The sequence below is a fragment of the Sturnira hondurensis genome, unplaced genomic scaffold, assembly GCF_014824575.4.
Source record: "Sturnira hondurensis isolate 20B ecotype Veracruz unplaced genomic scaffold, ASM1482457v3 Scaffold0010600, whole genome shotgun sequence".
Lineage (NCBI taxonomy): Eukaryota > Metazoa > Chordata > Mammalia > Chiroptera > Phyllostomidae > Sturnira > Sturnira hondurensis.
In genome coordinates, this window is record NW_028083231.1 from 271,392 (window position 1) to 294,697 (window position 23,306).

At 50.5% G+C, this 23,306-nt stretch overlaps 1 protein-coding gene across 11 annotated transcripts in view; it reads right to left on the reverse strand.

Moving 5' to 3' along the window:
• ZNF185 (zinc finger protein 185 with LIM domain) overlaps nucleotides 1-23,306 on the reverse strand; it is a 53,757-nt gene that overhangs the window by 15,398 nt on the left and 15,053 nt on the right. For 3 of the 11 annotated variants that reach the window (XM_037059244.1, XM_037059245.1, XM_037059246.1), the window contains 15 exons: nucleotides 23,027-23,150; nucleotides 22,560-22,625; nucleotides 20,110-20,151; nucleotides 19,928-20,005; nucleotides 19,191-19,280; nucleotides 18,189-18,275; nucleotides 17,117-17,200; nucleotides 16,764-16,805; nucleotides 15,187-15,270; nucleotides 14,671-14,760; nucleotides 9,677-9,763; nucleotides 6,338-6,442; nucleotides 5,293-5,391; nucleotides 2,912-3,007; nucleotides 1,949-2,038 (listed from right to left, as the gene is read on the reverse strand). In XM_037059244.1, the coding sequence (XP_036915139.1) occupies nucleotides 1,949-2,038; nucleotides 2,912-3,007; nucleotides 5,293-5,391; nucleotides 6,338-6,442; nucleotides 9,677-9,763; nucleotides 14,671-14,760; nucleotides 15,187-15,270; nucleotides 16,764-16,805; nucleotides 17,117-17,200; nucleotides 18,189-18,275; nucleotides 19,191-19,280; nucleotides 19,928-20,005; nucleotides 20,110-20,151; nucleotides 22,560-22,625; nucleotides 23,027-23,150 (1,264 nt within the window). The remainder of the gene's footprint in view (nucleotides 1-1,948; nucleotides 2,039-2,911; nucleotides 3,008-5,292; nucleotides 5,392-6,337; nucleotides 6,443-9,676; nucleotides 9,764-14,670; nucleotides 14,761-15,186; nucleotides 15,271-16,763; nucleotides 16,806-17,116; nucleotides 17,201-18,188; nucleotides 18,276-19,190; nucleotides 19,281-19,927; nucleotides 20,006-20,109; nucleotides 20,152-22,559; nucleotides 22,626-23,026; nucleotides 23,151-23,306) is intronic. The other 8 variants (XM_037059249.1, XM_037059247.1, XM_037059248.1 and 5 more) reach the window with 8 other exon arrangements.

Sequence of the window (23,306 nt, forward strand, 5' to 3'; positions counted from 1 at the left end):
CACTGATGCAAATGTGCGCGTGCGCGCATCTTCTCTCGCTGCCCAAACCCCGGGAAGATTCACAGCTTGTGTTTGTGTTCACCCTTTTTTCTTCCCAGTCCAGAATCTCCTGGCTTTACATTAAGATCGTGAAAGCTCTAGAACAGGGTTTGTCAACTTCGTTTGTGTTGACATTTTGTACTGGATAACTCTGTGGTGGGGTTACCCTGTGCATTGTAGGACTTTGGGCAGCACCCCAGGTTTCCACCTACTATTTTTCAGTAGCACCTTCCTTCCAGCTGTGAGAATCAGTAATGTCTCCAGACATTGCTAAGTGACCCCTAGAGGGTGGGGAGGTTCAGAACCACTACCCTACAACAATAGTTCTTAACCTAGACTGGACATGAGAATAAACTGGGAGCTTGTAAAAATACATTGATGGCCCTGGCTGGTGTGCTCAGTGGATTGAGCACTTGCCTGCAAACCAAAGGGTGGGTAGTTTGATTTCCAGTTTGGGCACATGCCTGGGTTGTTGGCCAGGTCCCCAGTAGGGGGCACATGAGAGGCAACTACCCATTCATGCTTCTCTCCCTCTTTCTCCCTCTGAAAAATAAATAAATAAATATTTTTTAAAAAGAAAAAATAAAGACATTGGTGGTGGAGCCCCACCCCAGAATAATTAAATCTAATCTCTGCATAGAGCTCCGGAAGCTTTTTAAAAAAATGTTTAAAAACACTTCCTGAGTGATTCCCAGGTGCAGCTAGAGTTGTAAAACACTGTTCAACAAAGTTTGTATGGATTTTGCAAAGTTTTAGCCATCAGAGGAAAATGTAGTTTCCAGCCTGGTCACATATAAAGAAGTAACTGCAATGTGGTGTGAAAATGCAAAAATGCACTCACCTTTTAAACATCTAAATTACACCATGTTTCTCTTTGGCTTAAATGTGAAATAAGATTTAACCTCCCTTTCATGGCTTACCAAGGCTTTGCTCCATTTATGGTTCCCCTCACTGGCAAGGCTCCATCCACTGTGCTTTAGAACATGCTGAACAGGTTTCCATTGCAGGGATTTTAGGTTTTCAGTTCCTTGTATGCAGCTCTTTTCTGCTTACTCTTCCTAGAGTTAGTTCCTTCTCATCAGAGGAGGTTCAAGCCACCTCCCTATCTCTACCCATCTAAGCAGTAGGCCCCCTCACTGCCATTGCTCTTTCTCAGCACTCTGCCTATTTCCTTCAGAGCACTGTTCTTCCCAGGAAGCATGGAGATCTGAGTTCCAAGTCTTTGTTCTTCATTCTAATTAGGTGCAAATCTTGCAGGATTGTGGGGAGGACTGTATGAGACATTGTGAACAGGGGGCTGTGCACGGAGCATGTACCCCCAAACTCAGTAACTGTTGTGATCTTTAACAAACTTCCTGTTCCATCATTCCCCCACAAGGACCCTCGTGCCAGTCACACTCAGCTACATAGAGTGACCAGAGAGCACCAGGTTTATTGGAGTCCTTTGTATATACTGTTCCCTTTGCTTAGAGTTCTCCTATTCACCTTTCAAGATTCACTTCAAAATCCTTCTCCATGAAGCCACTATGCCTGCCTCCCTTCCCATGCTCCAGCATAATACGTTGTTCCTCTCTGGGCCAGGCTTTGCTTCCCATCAGCCATGTCTGATTTGTCTGTGTGCTTCAGCCTCCAGCACAGAGCAGTTGCTGTCTGAGTGGTTGCTGACTGAAAGACTGGGTGACTTCCTGACTGTGGAGAACTTCCTGGCTAAAGGCAACACAATGTATTGGAAGGCTCCAAGGACCCAGAGGCAGACACTACAGGGTTTCAACTGGGGCTCTGGTCCTTGCCTTGTGCCTTGGGCTGGCTCATAGGCCTTGCTGGCCTCACCTTTCCAGCCAAAGGCTAATGTAAACCTGAGCTACCTCTCTCCACCACAGAAGCTCAGTACTGCTGGCTGATGTCTTACCCCTTCAAGTTTGCTTCCATGTTCTCCAGGTCTGCTAGGCTGTCGCTCTTCATGTCAGCTGGTACGGCAGAGGCCAAAGTGGCAACACAGCTGAGGGAGGAAGCACACATAACCACTGAGGCCTCAGATCAAAGAAGACTGGGGGGCCCAGGCATTCCCCCTCCCAGCTGCCTTCTCACATGAAGGGGCACCTATATCTCTCTCAGTAAATGCTGACCTCTCAGCTTTGCCATTAGTGTGGCACAGATGGTACTGTGGGTGATAAAATCTTGTGAGCCCTGGCTGTGGTCTCAGCATCTGAGTTCAAGACAAAGTATTACTTGACCAGCGTGAGGGTGCTGGAGAGAAGTCTCCTGATTTTAGATTTCAGTGTCTTTGTCTTACCAACACCTTTTGGGAGTCCAGAAAGATCATCCCTTACTAAATGCTCTACACACCCACAGCAAAATGGCCACTCTCACTGGTGGATTCATAGATGAAATAAAGCAGAAGCCTGCAGCCTGGGAATGCACAACTTCTTCCCATCATACCTTTGTGCCCCTGGAGCCAGGTGCCTTCCCCAACTGCTTCCATGTGCTCCCTGGGATTCCTTTCCCTGGCTCCTGCTTGCTGGGCCAGGTTGCAGTCCCCACAGGACTGAGACCTACTAGCAGGGTGTCTTCTCAGCTTCTGCCTCCTGATGTGCCCCTTCTGCCACATCAACTTGGGTCCCTGTGGGTAGGTGCTGGGCTGTCTGGATTCCCTGACTTATCATTTATTCTCCCTCCCCTACTGCCCCTCGCATGTGTTGAGCTGCAGGTCAGGGACCCTCCCAACCTTCTCTTTCCTGTGTGATCACCTGATAGGAAGGTGGCATGGACCTGAGAAGTGTGAGGTGTATTCTGGGGCACTGGAGCTGAGACTGAACCCTGAAGGCTGTATCTGTTAATGGGAATGATCACCAGATAGTTGCCCCACCCTTACCTGGTGACTGCTGATCCAGATTTACGAGGATGAGAGTTGGCACCAAACACATCCTCATCATCCAGGAGAGGGGTGAATCCAACAGCTGAGCACACCCTGTGGAAGGAGGCCAAGCTCAGTCTGGGTTCAGGACTTTGTGTCTGTATGTCTGCTCCTTCCTGAGAGGGTAGCTTCTGATCTTGATAGATAATGGGAACTAAGGAGCTGCTCAAATGGATTTTCAGGGCACAATACTAATAATTCACAGCCACCTGACACCAGGGCAGTGTTGCCTACTGGCAAAGTCCATTTTCCCTGGAGGCACATTGCCTGGATTCAAATCATAGCTTTGCTACCTCACATCACCTGACCTTGTGACCTCATGTGACCTTGAACACATCACCTGAGTTCTTTGGGCCTCAATTTTATATTCAGTGAAATGGGGATGATCATTGTGTCTGCCTCATAATTGTTCTGAGAAGAGTTAATGAGTTAATAGATGCCAAGTACTTAGAATAATGCCTGGGCCCTATCATGTGCTTAAGGGTTCCTGTTATTAATATTGAGCCCGTGACCATTTACAGTCCATCTGTGCCCATAAAGTTGATACAGACTGGGTAGGTGCTCTGTTACCTGGCCTTCCCAGGGCCAGGCCACATTCTCCACCTCTCAGTCAGACTGACCCTCACAGAACACCAAGCAGTCACAGCTCACAGGATCTTATCACCTATGCAATGCAAGCCGCAAGCCTTCACCCTTCATTTATATAGAACACTCACTAAGAATTTCTGGTGTTTGTTCCTAAACCTATTCATGCCAATTGTACTTGTAACCATAATCATTAAATTTATTAAGTAAACTCATGAAAATTAATGGAAAAGATGGTGGTTGTTTCTTCCACGAGAAACAACCTTTTCTTTGGAAAGACAGTAAAGGCAAATTTCTTAAAAATCATTGTTAAAATCAGTGTAGGTAAGAAAACATAAAAGATTGGGTTAAAAAATAATAGAAATCTAGAAGATGCTTCAGCTTATTTTGCAAGTTAATTTGAGGTTTGGCTTCATTTTAAAGAAACTGAAAGCAATAAGCAAAAGCTTCATTTTGTGAGGGTATGTAAACAGGAAGGATGACCTGGATGAATATTAAAAAATGAAGCAGTGAAGAACCAGACCCCATGACATTGGACCAGAGGTCCTCCATGACAGCCATCAGCCAATTGAGTCAATCTGCACAACTTGCTGGCCAGCACGCAGTGATGCAGGCTGCAGGTGTTGGCTCTCACACAATCCTCTCCATAAGTGACAGCTCAAAGAACTGAGGCCCTGGTCCAGTGACCTTTCCTGCTTCCTGATGAGGCACAGTAGTCAGAGGCTGGGGCCTGCTGTCCCCTTCCCATGTTGGTTAGGGCTTCTGAATTTAGAAGTCTGGATTCTGGGTCCAAACATCAGTTGCAAAGTAATCAAGTTAGTGAGGGCAAGGGTGCCTCAGTGGGCTCAGGGAAGCAGGACCAGCTGGGAGGGCTGGTGAGGAAAGCAGTTGGCAGGGGCTCCTCCTCAGGATGCCCTCCATGGCCTGACTGCCTTAGGACGGGGTGCTGGTAGGCAGTGTGAAGTCAGGCTCTCTGCAAGCACTGGGTTTGCCATTCTTCTCTGGCCATGTGTTCTGAACCATAAGTGTTCTAGCACAGCTCGAAGCTGAACAATCTGTGCCAACATCTACATACCTAACCTTTGTCACCAGGATGACTCACGTTTGGTTTGGAATCACTTGGGGACATATGGGACCTTGTTACTTCCCAAATCACCGAGAAAGTGGCCCCTCCACTCAGGTTCAAGAACTTAGAGCCCAGCTTGTCTTCTAGCTTGTCTTACTGGGCCCACTGCTTTTCCTCTCATGAAAGCTCAGTGCAGTGCTGGCCAGAGAGGAGGGTGAGGTGGGAAAAGAAGGCTTTGGGGCTTTTGGAAGGGAAGGGAGAAAGCAGCTTCTAGCTTGTTCTCAGAGCTCAGCGAAGAAGCAAGAAGGCACCAATTCATCCATCATTTGGTCATTCATTTGTTAGTTTGTCCCTTCACTCATTCTATCTACTAAGTGCCTGCCCAGGCAGGGGCTGGCCTTCCAGCTGCAAGTGGGCCCTTTTGTCTACTCTGAAGGAGCTTGAGAGCCAGTGGCAGAGGGGAGGAGGAGGAGTAAGATTCAAGTATAGGTAATTCCCAGAAGTGGTAATCCTAGGCACAAAGGATGTGGTGGGTGTTGAAGAGCTGGAGATGGGAGATGGAGTATGGAAATGGCCAGTGCTTTGCCCCCAGCAGCCCAAGCAGTTTGAACTGCTTGACCCTGGCCTTTCACCAGAGACACGAGAGAATCAACAACTTGAGGTCACCGGCTTTCTCTGGGCAGCTCACCCTCCTCTCCCAGAGCTGATGTCTGTTCCAGCCAGGCCTTCAGGTAGGCAGCCCGTGGCTCTGGATCCCACAATGCCATCCCTTGATTGTGTATGTGACCTGTTGTGGAAAGAGAGGCATGTGCCAATTCTGATTGAGTTTTGATTTAGTCCTACTCACATGTCCTGAGAGTGGGTCTCAAGGACCAGAAACCTGGACCCTGGGTTGTCACCCTGCACTGCTCCAACTGTAACTGAGATAATATCAGCAAGTATTTCTAATTTTCTTCCAAACCTTTTGGGCTGGGAGCAGGAGTGGAGTCAAGAAACAGAGTAAGGTGGCAACCCAGGAGGAGGGTAGCACAACGCTGGGGCAATGGCCAACACAACATGGAACAGACATTTAGGGCCACTAATAATTAAACCATTGATCCTAGGGCAGAGACAAGTCTCCCCCACCCATCCTGGGTCCCCCTTCCCTCATTCCCATGGATGTGTCCTAGCTAGAGTGTGGGGATCCATACTAGAAGATGGTGGGCACTTATCCACTACTGGCTACCAGCTTCCAACTGAGGAAGTTGGGCCACTACTGGCCCAATTTCCAGCCACTGATCACCATACTCAGGCTCCTCTGGTCAGTGGGGTGGTTGTAGGATGGCTGGGCACAACTACCCACTCTGGACTCATCATTTCTCACCATGCCTCTACCTCCCATCCATACCCCCCCCATGTCTCCCTTTGTCCACAGGTCATCCTGGAAGTCCCCATTAGACAGATGCTCTGCTGGGGCCCATGCATCTTTTGGTCACAGACTTTCCCATACTGATAGCTTGGCAGTTTTGCTTGCCCTGGCCCTGAGTTTTATCTTCCTCTGCAACTGGTTCCCTGAGGGACCTTGGCAGGAGACTGCCTCCTCTCCAGACCTCATGTATTCCTTCATTCATTCTTCCAACAGATATTCACTGAAAACACAGTGAGTAGAACAGTCCTGATTCCAGTTCCATCCATAGACCTTGGACTGGGTGCCACATGGGCTCTATGTATCTCCACTGGATCCCACCAGTTACCTTTCAGAATCTGGACTGGGGCCCTTAAAGGCCTCCTCACCAGCCAAGTCTCTCTTAGGCTCTCTGGGGCTGAGGGTTTCCTTGTCTTTGGAATCTGGGGGAGATCTACAGAGGAAAGAAACATAAGTTAACAAACCAGCAGCCACCCACACTCAGGTGGAGGCAGTTACCTCATCCCCAAATGTCAGCTGTCTCCATGGAGCTTAAAATCTCATATTTCAGGATTGACCAATTCTCAAATTTCATTACTAATAACTACTGTTGATTGAGGACCAGACCATGGCTCTGCATATATTAACTCTTCACATCAACCCAAAGACAGGGGCACAGTTATTATCCATGTCTACTTTCCAGATGAGCAAAATGAGGCATAGAGAGTCCAAGCGACTAATCCCAAATTCCACAGATAACAAAGGGGAAGAGCCAGGAATTGAACTCAGGCAATCTGACTTCAGAGTTCTGAACTATAATCTTCTGTGGTGTAAGACTGATCCTGAACTCCTAATTCAACCTCTTTCTATTCTTAGGTTATCAGGGAGCTTCATGGTGTCAAACAGAACAGAGAGGCTTCTATTATTATTGCCATTCAGGACTACTGACCCAATGGAACACTACCACCTTCTCTCCCCCACCCCATCCATCATAGCTCTGTGAGATCACACTCTGCCTTCTTTGCCACACCTTCCCAGTTTCCTTTGCCTTTTTCTCTTCGGCCCCTTAAACTTTGATGTTCCTAGTGTTCATCTCCATCTGCATGCTTTGTCACCTTGGCCACCTCCTCTGTTCCCATGGCATCAACAGGCCCCCTCTCTTGTTCCCACTTCTCCTCATGTTCCTGACCCATACTCCCACTGTCTCCTAGATATACGTTTTGGCAGCTAATGCTAAACCTGGCTAGACCTGACTACTGCCCCCAGCTGCCCTCAGGGAGGATGACCAGGCAGCTGCCTTCTCCATACTGTGGCCCCTATCTCCTTGATTACCTCGACATTATACCCCATGTAAACAACAACATTAAGCCCCATTATTTCAGCTCTCATCTGTCTGTATGTAACATGGAAATATCCTGAGCCCTGACCTCTCTCCCACACCTCAGTCACAAATCCTCAAATTCCTCCTAGTAATACGCATTTGGATGCCTACAAATAGTCTCACCATATATTCATGCAAACAATATTAAGTATTTGTATCACTCCTTCCCTTGGTTCCCACTACTGTAATGAGTTATGAAGCAAAAAGTGCAAGGTGGAAGCTAGGCAGTCTGGGTGGGAGTCTTGGATATGCCTGCTCTTGGCAGAATGTCTCTTCAGGGTCTGTTTCCTCACCTATAAAATGGACACAGTGACTGCACCTATTTGGGACAGCACAGGGTGTGGAGAGTTCTAGCTTTCCTTCTTTCTAACTTGATTCTCCTGCTGGAAAATGGGAGAAGGGTGCTCCAGGAGCTCTCAATAGGTTGTTGTAGCTTGGACACTCCCAGACCAAGTGTCAGAGCCTTATGGCTTCTTCAGAGGCAGCCTGGCTTCCTCCTGCATTTATGGGGGTCACTTTGCCAATTTCTCAGAGACTGATCACCTTGGAAAAACCAATGACGTAGCTTCCAATGTTGCCTTATTAAAAAGACATTGTCACACTAGATGATTCTCAATCATTCCAGTAGCAAACACTCCTGCACTCCTGTTCTGGGCCACACCCTGTGCTAGGGTCTAAAGGGAATGAAGTCTCTGTCCTCCAAGCACTCATGAGTATTGGAGGAAGCTGATCCATGGGAGGACAACTGAGTAGAAGATTCTCTGGTTGAGGTATGAACGCAGCACTGTGAGAGCTCAATGGGGGAAGCACCTCACAGGTGCTACCTTAGAAAGAAATGTAGCGAGAGAGGTGCCCCAGGAGGGAGACATCTGTGATGAGACCTAAAATTGCAGAGAGGAAAAGGCATCCCAGACAGAGCCTACAGCCTGGACAGAGGAATAGTGCTGGGGGACACATGGAGGCCTGGAAGAGCGGAGTGGAGGGCCCAGGGAGCGAGGGTATATGAGGGGAGCCAGGGAATAGGGTGAGGGGAAGGGCCAGGTGTGGTATCAAATTCAGGCTACAGAACCTAAACAGGGAGCTCCATTGTAGGGTTTTTCCTCAGTGGGCTGGCATGACTATTTCTGCCTTTTAGAAATGTTACTCAGGTAAAGATGTGGAGGAGAGTCTGGAGATAAGGCCCTAAAAGATGATTACAGACACTGGGGTGAATAATTGTTGAGGCCTGGACCCAGAGAGGGCAGTAGGGACAGAAATATCTCTAAAATAGAATGGAGACGAGTCAGTGCCTAACTGGGGCAGGGCTGTAGAGAGGGAGGAGCCAAGGAGGAGAGTAACGGGACATAGAGATCCATGAGGACTCATCTTGGATGTCACTTCCTCCCAGGAGCCTTCCCTACCCACCCTCATCCCCATGCTGGTGACAGGCCCCTGCTCTGAGCTCCCAGTGTCTCGGGCATATGCCCGAAATTATCTTGGGCATACATTCTGGCTTTTCTCTACAGACCCTAGGCTTCATAAGAGAGAGTCCCAGTCTGGCTGCCTCCGAGCTCCTAGTCTCAGGGTCAGATGTTCTGCAGGGGCTCAGTAAAGGCTATTTGGGTAAATAGCCAAATGGGCAGGAGAGAGTGTGCTACAGAGAAGCAGGGAGGCATCCCTCCCTTGGCCTTCCCCTCCAGAGAGAAGTGGCCTCTCCCTGCTCAGATCTCCTCTTGCTCAGCCCCTAATCCCCCGAATTCTGCCTGCCTGTTACCTAGCCATATGCATACTCCCCTGGGACAGGGGCTGGGCCTGTCATGCTCCCTGCTGATTGTACACCCCACCCCAACCCTCACTCTCCCCAGCACTGGTCATGGTGGCATCATGAGCTCTCAAGGGTGACCAAGTGACTCCATCCCATTCCCAGTAGCTCTCCTCACACAGGCAAGGCAACTGCTCCAGTGAAGTCACGGGGCTTCATAGACCCCGTGACCCCACCCAGCACAGTTGGCTAGTCCTGTGCTCAGGGCTCAGCAGGGTTGAATCCTCACAGCTGGTTCATGTCTACATCTGCCTCCCCCACCAGGCAGACAGTCAGAAGCTCTGGCCAAGGGGTCTACCGGATCTCTGCTGGGTCCCCAGAGTAGATCCTGGCCTTCCACAAGTGCTTGCTCTGCAATACTTGTGGAGTGAAAGAACAAGATATGGGCACAGAGCCTAGGTTAACCATGCTTCCCACCAATCAGACCCCAGTCCGCATCATTTGTCTGCTTATCCCATCTCTAGAATGGTGTGGAAGGAGCCCAGACAGCAGCAGGGCCTTGGTACCTCATTCCTTCCAGGTCTGGGGCCATCAGGTGGAGTCCTGCCCCAGGTGTCGTGATCTGCAGGTGGACAATCTCCTCACCTCTTGCACTGTAGCCAAAGGAAAGAGCCAGAGAGTTGCTGCTAAGAATAGTCCACCCATCTGTTCTGGGCATCGAAGGGCATACTCACTTAGGAACCCCCTAGCTAGTGCAGTGGTACACCCAGACCCATTGTCTTTTTTCCCCTCTTGTCTCCTCTTTCACCTCCAGCCTTCTCAGTGCTGCAGCAGAGCTTGGACCACTGACTTCCAGGCCCCAGAGGAAGGGGAGTGAAGGACCCTTTCACCAGTCTCCTACCCTCAGTCCCAACCCTGTTCAGGCACAGACAAGGGACCTCTTGATGAAAATGAAAGCACCCAGCCCCAACATCCTGTTTGTAGCTGCTGCTATGAACCCTGCTTATGGCCCTACTGGAGTGTCCGAAGTGGCTATTTGTGAGGCCAGTAGGAATTCTGAGTTCATTGGCTAATGCAGGCTGATGATAAATAAGATGCCTAGGAAACCTACAAACCAAATTTTAAGAGAGAGTCAGAGAGAGAGGGGTAGCAGAGACTGATGGATGAAGAGAAGTGACCAGGCCCTGTGAGCCCACAGAAGATCAGACATTCTCAGTGCTCAGCGGGCCCTTTTGAGGGTTCTGGTGGTCAGAGTCTGGTCGGCAGGTGATGGTCACGTCCCTTCAAGTCTGATAAGGTTTTTGGACCCACTGTAGAGCCTGACACCCAGCAGACTTGGGCCATGGTGATGGCCATGGATGGAGAGAACCTAGAGCTTCCTGGATTTGATGGGGGTACCCTTCATGCCAAAGCACACCTCTCCAGGTCCACAGAGTAAGGCTAAGCCATGCTTTAAGACCCAGTCAAGGTTACATTACTGCCAATCACTCCTTCCTTTGGTTGCCCCTGGGCACTGGGCTGGGCACTGTGGTACAAATGAGGTGAGCTTCAGTCCTGCCTTGGTGAAGCCCCGAATGCGGCTGGAGAGAGATGGGGAAGGAGGAGGTGGAGGCTGGCAAGTATCTTAATGCCAAAACCAGACATGGCGTAGCAAAGGAAAGCCACTGGATGAGCTTAAATTGGGGGCTGAGGGGCTTTATATGATCAGACTGGCATTTTAGAAAGGCCATTCCAGGGTTCCTAGGAGGAAGAGGCATCGGAGGAGTCAAGGTGAAGGCAAGGCGGTGGGTGAGCCTGGGTGTTGACACTAGTGCTTGACTCCAACCTAGACTGGGAGCCCATGGAGAGCCAGTTCAGTGGGTTGCTAATTACTGTCCCTCCTGGGGACATTAGGGATGACCAGAATGAAACAGCAGAGCTGCCAGGGACAAGACTTCTCCCCATGTGAAAGCCAGGAGAGGGCCCAGTCCACAAAGGCAGCTCTGATTTCCACCCATCTCTTCCCATGACAATGATGATAGCACACAGCCCCTGGCTGCTGGCCCTACTTTGCCCCATCTAAAGCAGGTGGTGCCAGAGAGCAGCAACACACTCCAGTTGGGGATGTCATAGGCAAGTAAAACAAATAAACAAACAAACAAACTTTCTCACTAATGTTTCTTGTTATGTCAGAGAGGAAATAGCAACAAAGTGTTGCCTCAGCCTGCCCAAGCTGGCCCTCTCTCCCTCAACACCTTCCTTCTCCTTCGTCACCCCCCTGAGCAATTGCTTCTAAAAGACCCAGAACAAACAGGAGCTCTTCCAGAGGGACTGTTATGAGTTGCATTGTGTCACTCCCAAAAGACATGCTGATGTTCTAACCCTTGGTATCTGTGAATGTGACCTAATTTAGAAATAGGGTCACTTCAGATGTAACTAGTTAAGAAAAGGTCATGTTGGAGCATGGTGGGCCCTAACCCAATATAACTGGTGTCCTCATAAAAAGGAGGCATTTAAATACAAGAACACAGAGGAAAGACAGCCACATGAAGGCAGAGGCAGAGACTGGAGTGATGCATCTGCATGCTAGGAAGTACCAAGGATTGCCAACAATAGCAGAAGTCAAGAGAAAATTTTAGAAAAACACTCCCTCAGAACCTTCAGAGAGAGCATACAGGCCTGCCCACACCTTGAATTAGGACTTCTGGCTTCCAGAACTGTGAAGATAAATCTCTCTTGTTCAATCCACTCAGTGTCTGACACCTTGTCATGGCAGCCCCAGTAAGTTCATACAAGAGCTTTTCAGCCTCTCCTTCCTGAAACCCTCCAAAAGCCCCACCCCCTTCCCAGACCCTCAAATGTAGATGGCTCTAGTCCAATCTGAAGTTCTCAGCTCGGCTACAAGCTGCTAAAAACCAGGAACACTCATCCAGTGCAGCCCCAGCTGCCCATGGGAACATGACTGACAGTGGCCTGTGCCAAAGAGTTTGCAATTCATCCAGCTAAAAGAGGGAGAGAGGCAGGGGAGGGAGGAGGGAGTACAGGTTTCGTCAGCTACCAGGGAGAAGAACATTCCTATGAAAATTTTCATAAACTGAAATGGCATAAAGGGAAGAAGCAATGAGGTGAACGCTATTTTTGCTTTTTGCCTTTTTAAATAAAAGCAAAAATCCTCTTCGGATTTCTTTTGGTTAGTGAAAACAGGTACTAATGTAGGTCTCTCTGATCCTTTCAAAGGCGACGGAGGAAATGGATAACTTTCAAAAAGCGGGAGATGCCTGTACCTCCTTCTCCAGAGCCCACAGCTGTATTTTCCTCAGAGGCCAGCAGGTGGCGATATTGGCACCTTTCGTCATTTGAAGAGCCCGGCAAATTAGCAAGCCTCTAGTGGGGACCACTTGACAATACAAGCACCCAGGCACTACACAAAGGACTTCATAGGCATTATCCTATCTAATATTTGGGACAGCCTCAGACAGTAGTTATCACTGCTCCTTATTTTACACATAAAGAAACTGAGGCACAGAGCCTTAAAGGGACTTTCTCGAGGTCACACAATCAGTAAGGAGCAATGTCGGGATTTTGCCTTTTGCTGGAATGCTGGAATCTGTGCACTTACTCACTGCTTCCTAGCTATTCTACCAAGCAGCATGCTGGGGCGTAGACTTCAAGCCCTGCCCTAGTTCAGTGAGGCAGAATGCCAAGGAAGCTGGATCAGTGCTGTGATTGGGCGGCAGCCAGACCAGGGGGCCCTCATGGAGGTGTGTCTCTCTGGGAGAGGGTGTCCTAATGAATTCAGTTTAAAAGGTGGGCAGGAGTTATCTGAAAGCAAGAGAAGAAAACCTAGATTAACCCAAGAAACCAGGCCTGTGGAGGGAGGGCCCCTTCTAACATGTGAGCAGTGTGTGGAGGGTGATGGTGGACACAAGTAGAGTGCATGTGGACACTGGAGTTGAGGGGCCTTGGGATGCCCAGGCAGGTCTGCAATCTAGAGCGAAACTGGAATTCCAGTGGAAGGAAAGAGATAGCTGGAGAGCGCCCTGAGGACAGAGCCTGCGCATGTCCTTGTGTGACAATTCCTATCCCAAACTTTCAGCCCTCCATGAAGTCCATAAAGGGTTTGGCACCTAAGACAGGGGCACTCCTCCTGGTTGTCCTGCTGCATAAGATGAGGAGCTGACCTTCAGACTTGAGCCAAGGGGCTCAGAACATGGGCAGACTGGTGCAGGGGGCACACTTGTGCTGGGGGCAGCCTCAGCAGGGCCATGCCAGAGGCCCAGGCTGTGATATTCTTCTGTTCCACTCTGTCATAAAGCAGCTTCTTCTGAGATGCTATGAGACCCAGGGTTTGGATGAGTCACTGCTCCCCGGGGGGCTGGGATTCTTTAAGGGCATAGCCAGTCCTAGAATTCTCAGATAGCCAGCCAGACAGGAGCTGAGCGTGGAGGACTGATGATGGCTGCCTGGCCCAGTGCAAGGCCTGATCTGGTTCAGTCAGAGAGGGTGAGTGCTCAGGACTAGCCAGCAGGTCACCTGGAAGCTATCCAGTGAGTTCTAGACATTTCATGATTGCAAAATCTGAGAGAAGAAACAGTCTGAGAAGTATCACGCCTGCCTTACCGGCCATCCTTCTGGAAGGAGGTTCCCTCATTGTGAGATACCTCTGGTTTCTGGAATGCTCCATAATCTGAGTCTAGTTCTGTTTCTTGTGCTTTACAAGCAAGTTTTATCTGAGACATCCAGCCTCCAGAAATGGGAGACAATACATTTCAGTTGTTTGATTCACCCAGTCTGTGGGCCTTTGATGCAGCAGCTCTAGCGAACTAAGACAGCCCCCATATGCTATCAATCACCAAATCTCATCAGTGCTACTTTGTGAAGAGTTCTCAAATAGTTCCACTTGTTCAAAATCTTTACAAACAAAAGTTCAGACAAACATGGAGGGTCAAAAGAGGGACTGAGTGAAGAGGAGGGGCTTTCCAGCAGAGGGACCCCTATTGCCCCCTCCCAGCCCCAGCTCAGCAGTCCTGCTGCTCCCTCTAGGCAGAGGTCTGCAGCCTGGCTCTCCACCACTAGTACTGTGGCAGGTGGTCCACCTTTCTCCTGGCACAGAGGAGGTGACCCTGAAGACCGTGGGTGCACACAAATGGTTGCAGGGCTTGAGCTGGGGAGGGGAGTGGGCTTGGAGTGTCATTATGAGAGCTAGAACAGTTCCTGGAGTCTCCAAAGGTGACCTGTAAGGACAGGTGCTCTGCCTATCTGGCCTCAGGGTATTCCAAAGGTACCACGGAAGCACAGCTTTTAGCACACCTGGATTTGGGCAAAGCTTCCAATTCAGGCAGGTGCTTTAAACAGCAGTGACAACAGGGTGCTAGTGCTCTCAACAGGACTTAGCAGGATTCATCACAAAATACAAGGAGGTATCGATTGCTCCTCATCTGCAGACAAGAGAGCACCATTATCTGCTTGGACACTCCAATTCATAAATCAGAGCAAATCAGGACCCTGACTGGAGGGAGATCACTGACGCCTTGTCACCCCACTGCCAGACCCTCCCATCTGACCAGCTCACAGCACACACCTGGGCTCCAGGCTCCCAGCAGGGCTTGGCAGACTCGGCATTCGTTCAATCCAAATTGGATGAGACACTTTTCCTTGGCCTCCATCCGAACTGACAAAAAAGGCATCTGTGAGCAGTGCTGGGGACTGTGGAGCCCTCTTCCCCAGCAGTTGTGGGAAGACAGGGTTGGCAAATCGAACTTAGCCAACTTTTAGGAGAGCCATGAACAAATCTGAGAATGGCAGGGCTGATGCCCTGGCAGTGGACCCGCTGCAACCCTGTGACACAGTTAACCACTAACCAAACCAAAGTTCAGTGCTCTCTTCTTGGAGGCCATGCTGTTTTGCTCCTTTCAGCCCTAGGACATCCAGCCAGATAGGCCCTCATTGATTTTTGTGCCTCATCCTGTCACTGGGCACATAGGGACACTGACTCTGAGGCTCTTCAAAGAGGTAACCTGGCAGAGATTCTACAGTGACTAAGTGGCAGGCTGGCCTGGTAGTCACCACCCCCACACAGAAATGAGTGATTAATTACCTGCTGGAGCCGGGAGGAGATCTTGCCAGAGCAGGTGTGTCCTGACTCTTCTCAGAAGGCCCATCCTCATCCACTACATCCACCCTTTGGGCAAGAAGAGAAACAGTTGAGCCACATTCTCAGCTTCCCTTGAAGGGCATGCATTCTTTCAGTGGACTCTATAGCCACAAGGTGGCCCAGGCTAGGGACACAGCAACTCTCCTTTGGGATAAGGACAGCATACTGTGTTGAATAGTGCCCCCCCAAAATGCATGTCTGCTTGTAACCTGTGAATGTGACCTTATTGGAAATAGGGTTTTTTCAGATGTAATCAGGTTGAGATGAGTCCATAATGGATTAAGGTGGGCCCTCATTCAATGACTTGTGTCCTTATTAAAGAGGGACATTTGCACACAGACACACAAAAGCCATGTGTAGATGCAGGCAGAGACTGGAATGATGCACCTACAAGCAAAGGATACCTAAGTGTTGCCTGTGGCCACAAGAAGGTAGAAAAAAGGCATGGGACAGTCTCTCTCTCAGAGCCTCCAGAAGGAATCAAACCTGCCAGCACCTTGATCTTGAACTTCCAGCCTCCAGAATTGGGAGACAGTACATTTCTGGTGTTTATGCCACACAGTTTGTGGTACTTTGATACAGCAGCCCTAGGAACCTGATACAGTCACCAAGAGTAAACCACTTCCTGTCACTTCCTTCATGTTGCCACTACCCTCTGCTGGGTGTATTCCAATCAGCCTTTCTGGTATTCCAGTATAGCAAGCTGTTTGCACCTCTGGGCCATTATACCAGTGGGACTCTCCACTTGGAACACTTGCACACTAGGTTTTCCTTGTTTTTTAGTCCTCCGCTCATTATGAAGGTCTTACCTATTTAATCAATGGAATATCCCTAAAATTCAACTTTCCAGAAGTTTCCTACTGGTTTTCCCTAAATATCCTCTCTTAGAAGAAGTTCTTTTCACCTAGTGGTGACACCCCTCCCTCATGCAACTGGAGTGTCCTGATGTCCTGATGACTCCCTGTTGAACCCTCTTCACCCTTTAGGGCCCATCTCCAATGTCATGGTCACTTTGAAAGGCCTGTACAACCAGGCAGTGGATCCCAATGACAAACCTCTGGACCTCATCCAAGTAATCGCTCCTGTGAAGACATTGTTTAGCCTATTCTTGGAAGGATGGGAAGGAGGGCAAGGGAACAACTCCTATGTACCCCCATAACTACTTATATTTCAAAACCCCAGAGGCCCTTGGAAATACTATGGCTCTATCTTTGGTCAGGGGCCCAGCCCTGTTAGCTACTGGCAAATGGAAGTGTCCAATCACAAGCTGTGTTCTCTCAGCCAGGCTCCTGCCTACATAGAACTGGAAGTTGGGGCCATATGTACCACCATAGCCACCTTGGTGCTCACCCAGCCTCCAGACAGAAGCTACCAGCCCCTTACAAGTACCCCTGACCAGGGATGGTGGCCCCACCCCATCCCACGACCCTCTCCTCAGTGCCCACACTACACCATTGCCAAAAGGAAGCCTTCTCCATGGCCAGCAGCAGGCTTCTAAGGCTTCACTTGCTGATACTTACCTCTTTGCAATAAATGGGGCCTGCATCTCCTGGGCAGGGCTACTGGAAAGGAGGTAGAAAGGCAATGTGTTGGGTATAATCTATGCAGTAGACAGTTGACATCATGACCACTCTGTCTCAGGGGGTCCTGGGTCTCTCTCCCATTCCTAGCACCTTACCTGTCCTAATGGCAGCCACCAGACCCCTCAGTTTTCCAGAAAGTGCATCTGAGAATCATAGAAGGTCCAGCTAAGAGGGCCCACTCACCACCCCCTTCACCAGGCACAGGAATACTGGAGCCCTGAAGGGACAGGAAGTGTTCTAGGTAAGGAGCCAGCTGGTGGCTAAGTTGTTTCTCTTGCTGTGCAACTTACCTGGTGCTCTTCTTGGCCGCTGATAGGACATAGGAGCGCTCTCGGGCAGCTGTCTTCCTTACCACACTGCTGGCAGCTTCTGACCTGTGGTGGCAAGGGGACATCTGATAGATAGGTCCTCAGGATGCCTTGGGCCACCACAGCAATGCAAGGGGGCAAAGCTAGCTTTGCCTCTGCTCTGAGGACCATTCAAAGGAAAGTAGAGGCCAAGGGAAGGGCAGCCCTTGTTTACTGAGCAATGTATACTGCCAATTCATGTTGGCTCATTCCTTATACCCTAGGGAGGCAGGTGCTAGTGTCACCCACAGATGAGAAAACTGAAGTATGGGTAGTTGTAGTGCCTTGCCCAATATCAGGCATTTAGCTGGTGGCAGAGTGGGCAGTCAATGCCAAGTGGCCTTCCAGGCTTGGGGACCCCTGCCATTGTGGACTCTGTCCTCAGGATTGCCCAGCTGCTAGGCCCTCAGCAGGGGGGCCTAGCTCTATTTCCTGAGCTACAGAAGGGCCAGCAGACATTGGGATTGGGGGTGGTGGCAGGCTGAGCCTGGGAAGCTCTATTTCCTTAGGTTCTAGCTGCTTCCCAAGCAACCAGCCTCAGTTTGGGGTGAGGGACATTGAAACCTCTGGACCTGGCCCTGTTTCCTAGACATGCAGCCCCACCCCTGACTGTGCACACACAGCACACACACAGAGGGCTCTTGTGAGGGGACCCTGTACTACCTATTTTGGTCCAATTTGCTCAGGACTCTTTTTAACAACCTGATATAAAGTCCTAAAGGACAACCCTTCCCACCCTCTGTCCACAGAGGCTTTCCTTTGACCCTTGTTACATAGGTTCTGCTTCGTAGAATGTTCATAAAAGCGTCCCCTGAGCTGGTCCAGCTATGTGGGTGGTTTTGGGAGTCAAGATATGACACTTGTTGCTAGCAGCCATTCCTCTAGCCCACGGGTCAGCAACGATATCCTAAATGTTGTGTACGTCATCACCCCAACTGGCACAATTCCTATTTTACCAGTCTGTGCAGACCTGGGCCCTAGCCCTGCCCATGGGATGCCTGGTGGGTACTGTTACCTCCGTTTCTGCTCATCAGAAGAGAAGGGCACATCCTCCTCTTCAGCAGCCCCTGATGCTGAGCTGCGCCTTATGTTGTAAGGTGCCCTGAGGGATGCAGAGTGGGAGAGGTTGAGGATGTTGGCAATTATGGCTCCCCCTCCCCCAACTTCTACCCCTGCTCTCTCTCATAGGCTGCTATTCCAGGCAGCTTGGCTTCCTGACTTCCAACAATACCAACATATGTTAACGACACTGCCTCTGGGCTTTTGCTCATGCCACTTCTTCCTCCTTGAGAGCCAGCCCTCTCCTCTCCCCTGGTCCAACCCTAACTGTCCTCTAATACTCAGTTCAAGCCTTACTCCTTCTCCAGAAAGACACCCTGGCCACTCCATGTCACTGGATGATAGTGACAAAGAACAAACAATATGAAGACATGGGGCCCCTAGGAACAACCTACAACTCTGTCCAAAGCTCTCCTCCCTTGGCACATAGGAAGGAACCTTTGACATGGGCTATGAGGTGAACTCCAGAGGGAACTTCAAAAATTTATATCCAAGAAGCAGCTCAGATTTGGGCACAAAATGCCCATAACTAGTAGATTGTCATGGCCAGCAGAATGCTTAGGATCATCAGGCACTAGCCTGGCCTGGCCCAGCCCATGCTGAAGCCCAGTCCAGAGGGGTACAGAGGCATGTTCAGGAAAAAGTCAGCCAGAAGAAGCTCCAGGGCCAAGACCCACGACTCTTTCCCTAGACCCACCAGCCTCTTCTACAAACTTCCTATGGATCCTGCTTTGCTTTAGATCTGAAGTGCATTGTGCACAGACCTCCAACTTTCTGGGGCTTGTCACCCTATGGTGGGTTCCAGGTCACCACATGAACTTGCAGGGATGTCTGACCAATAGGACTAGCACTCCTGAACTGTGCTTGGAGGCAAGCAGCCTGCTGCCCTCAGAGGGCCAGTGTTAGGGTTCATCTCTTGCAATAAGGAACTGAGCTGGGTCTGCAATGGCATACTCACAGCTTCTTGTAGTCCTCAGTGGTCATCCTGTAGCCAGAGGAGGAGGGGCGGAGAGGCCCAGCGGGAGCTGCTCTCACCACACTGGCAGTGCTAGAGAGGCAAGGAGTTTTCCTTTGTCTACCCTCAGGCCCCCTTTTGCCTCCAGATTTGCTCACACAACCCAGAAGGCAAATGGTAGGTAGATAAGAGAATGCTGGTGGCCTTTCTTCTCTGCTCTCAGCCCTGCCAGATACCCAGAACATCTGCAGCACCCTGAGCAGGCTGGCCCTCCTGCCAAGGGCAGACCCAGCCCCCTTGACACTACCTTTCTGATGGAGTCTGAATTCAGCCTGACAACAAGGTGCTTTGACAATATCCCACCTGAGCCTGCCAGGAGAGTGGCTTAAAGCACACAACACATTTCAGTCAATCAGCAAGTCAAAGTTTCCTACAAGTCAGGACTGACTCAAGGGCAAGGTCACCAGTAGTATCCCAGGCACTCCAAGAGGCCATAGGGCCCAAATTGGGCCATGCACCCACCTGAGGGCTTCCAGTACCTGTGGTGCAGCTGCCTCCTGCCCCAACCCATCTCCTCTGGTTGCCCCCATGTTGCTCTCCAGGTTCCTACCCTAAAGAAGAACAAAGCTGCCACCCACCACCCCCTCAGTGACAGGCAGAGTACTCTCTACCATGATCCTGGCCCAGGCCTTCACAACTCCCCATTGGCTGGCTATCTGGCAAGAGCCCCGTGGACACACCTTTTTGGAGCTCCATTGGCCTTAGGAAAGTGCTTCTGGGGCTGGGACGAGCTGTCTACAGGCTTGGTGAACACTCCCCTAAAAGAGAGTCCAGAAGAAGTAGCCCATTAAGCTTCTAGGGAGAAGCCAGGGAGAGGTGCTGGCGGGTGCTGGGAGGCAGGCAGGGTCCTGCCATCACCTACCGGATGATATAGCCAGTGGAAGCCCTTGTGCTTGTAGGCCTGCTGAGGAAGAAGAAGGCATGAAGTGAGTTGAAGCCTTGCTAGAGGGCCCGACATTCTCCTGTCCCCAATGACAGCAAAGTGGCTTGGCTGGTGGGTGTCCCAGTGCAGTCAGAACAAAAGGAGCAGGACTGACTGGGAGCTTCCCACGATAGCCAACCAACCTGTGCTCCTAGCCTGGTTCTACTCTGATCTTCCTGTCCCTCTCACATTCTCCAGAAAAAGTGCCTGTGGCCAATTGTTCAGGGCCCAGCCCAGCATGGCCCTGACTCACAGCAGGTGCCTAGGAAAGCATGGTCTCTAGCTAGGCATGTGCTACAGAGGCATCCCCTCCAAATTCTGGCTTCTCCCTGGCTTGCTAGGTGCCAGCTCTATCCTGAGCAAGAGCTCTTCTAGGATTTTGACAGCTCAGCCACCTTCTGCTTTCAAAGCTGACCCAGCTCAGGCTCCATGGTCAGAGACCTGGGGCTGAGGAACTGGTGAAGCCACTGCTCCTGACCTATTCCCCATCCACACCCCCAGCATTTTCCAGGAAGGTTCATGAAGGCCTAAGGAGCAGAGCCCAGGGAGGAGCCAGCCAAAGCCAGCTGACCCTCCTCTCTGCCTCCTCTTAGGCTTCCCCTCCTCCAGTCACTGGGACACTCACACCACAAGTCTTTATGGAATTTTGGGATCTGAGAGCATGGCCAGGGCTTAGTCAGTGACTGGAAAGCATTAGGCTCCATGTGCTGGGCCCTTCCTGCTCGAGAGCAACCAAGGAAGCAAGGAGTTGGAGGTGGGATGGAAGTGGGAGCCAGGGGCTGACAGTGTGAACAGCCGGGGTTAAGCTATAGCAGATAAGGACTCTGTCCAGGAACAGAGAAGCCTGGGGCTGGAGCTCCAGGGTGGGTCTAAGGGGACCTCATGTAGGCAGGCAGGAAGGGCAACACAGAGTCCCAGTGTCCTCCATCTTGACAGACACTGTACTTAACTGGGGACAGCCTCCTGGAGGTGACCAAGTTCCAGAAACACTTGGGGTAGGATCAAGAAAGGTCACTTGCACCCCTTGTAGCCACAATGGGCATCTTTAAATCCTTACTGGGGACATTTTTTCATTGCTTTTAGAGAGAAAGGAAGGGAGAGAAACATCTATTGGTAGTCTCCCCTATGCACCCTGACTGGGAACCAAATTCTCCATCTAGATACATGCTCTGACCAGAAATGGAACTGGCAATCTTTTGGTTGCCACTCTAAAAAACTGAGCCACAGTGGCCAGGATGGCACAATGAGCACTTCTGGCTGAAGTACCAGTGTGCTGGGGAGGTTAGGCCATGGCCCCTGGTTGGCCCTGGACCCTTGTGAGAAAGAATAAGAGCTGCAGTTTATGTAGACTTTCGGGTAACCATACTCTGGGCCCTGAGTCACAGGATGTGCTTTCCAAATGTACCCACAAACCAAATCCCAGGGTGAGAACTGCACCGCCAAGGAAACAAGCTCACCCACCCTATGAGTAAACTATCTTTGAACTGTCCTCAGGTCCTTGCCAACCTTACTAATTGCAATTCTCTTTTGTACATTCATCTCTCTACTTAGGTTGTACCCATGGTTTCTGCTAGGATGTCTGTTCTCTGAGGAGCAGGCTGTCTCCTCTGTGCTCAATACAGGACCTGGTAGGTAGCAGGCACTAAGTCATTGAGGAATGGTGGGCAAGGCCACAGTTACCAAAGGCAGCTTCTAGGGCTTGTAGTGAATTTGGACCACTCCCTTCCAGCCACTGGCACTGTCTACTGCCACCTGAGAAAGGCTGTGGCAATGTCACTCTGCCAAATGCCAGCTTTGTAGAACAAGGGTTAAGCCTGAATTTTTGAGCCCCCCATCCTCTTATGTCTCAGGAGCAGTTCCTGTAGATCTTGGAGGATGTTCCCATGCTTCAGAGTTTCCCTGAACACCTCTTTGCAAAAGCCCTTGAAACAGAGAGAGGACTATTCCCTTGGCCAGCTGGCAAAATAGATCACCCTAAATTTGGGAGATAGTTGTCGCAAACATGTGTCTGCCCTGGAATGCCAATTAAATTACCAGGTATACTCAGTAATCAGGGCTACCTATAGAGGGAGTCATGTGTGACTCTCAAAGCACCTCACAGAAATTGTCTTACTCCCCAAAGGGGATTCTTAATGATAATTTTGATCACAGTTGACAGGTGGAACCACAGAGGCCCAGGATGGGAGGAAGCAGTTGTCCCAAAGGCCACACAGAAAGCCAAGAAAATGAACTTAGTGACTTCTGCTTTCCCTTTCCCAAGAGGGAGCAGAGCAGAAAAGCCTATCTGTCTTGTGGATTTGATATGACTTGCTCCAGACCCTGATGCCCCTTCTCAGCTTGGGCTCCATCCCTGTCCCCAAGGTACCAGCCATCTGGGTACCAACTCTTACCTGGGCTTCGGCACTTCTCCAGCTGATGAAAAGGATGTGGCACGATTCCGACCAGAGGGCAGCTCTCTGGAGAAAGAGGTGTCCTAAAATAGTGGTCCCCAGGCCTCTTCCCATCAGCCCCCTTGTGATCGCCATCCTAGAGGCAGCTGAGAAAGGTGCAGTACATGCACCCAGGAACTTGGCCCACCATTCCCATCTTACCTTCTCCCATGATTGTTTCCATATTCCACAGGCACTTCCCCACGTGCACCATGGTATCCAGGGCTTTCCTACGCTGTGACTTTGCTTAAGCCTTCAGCTGGATTGCTTTTCCCTGCTCCAACTTCCCCAGCTGGCCAGTGGCCACATTGCCTGGCTGAGCTCTGAATAGTGGAAGCCCCTCAGCATCTCCAGGTGTGGATGAGACTCATGGATCACAACCGCACCCCACCCTGTTGTTGCTGGCCCTCCCAGCCTCCTGGACTTACAGGGTGTGGCCCTCTGATTCATCCTGCTTGGTGATCCAGCTCTTGTCGCCCTTCAGAGTGGTTCGCACCTTCATCTGCTTGAGTACATTACTGCGCTCCTCTTCACCTGCTGTGAGAGGCTTCCCTGGCAGGGGCAAGGCCACACAGCTTCAGATGGGGAATCCAGTCCCAGGACCCTGGGTTTCCTTTCCAGCCCTCCCAATATGCCTCTCTCACTCTGCTGCCCAGGCAGCACTCAGGGTCCTGGCAGGGCCAGCCTGGAAAGAGGCAGCTACATACA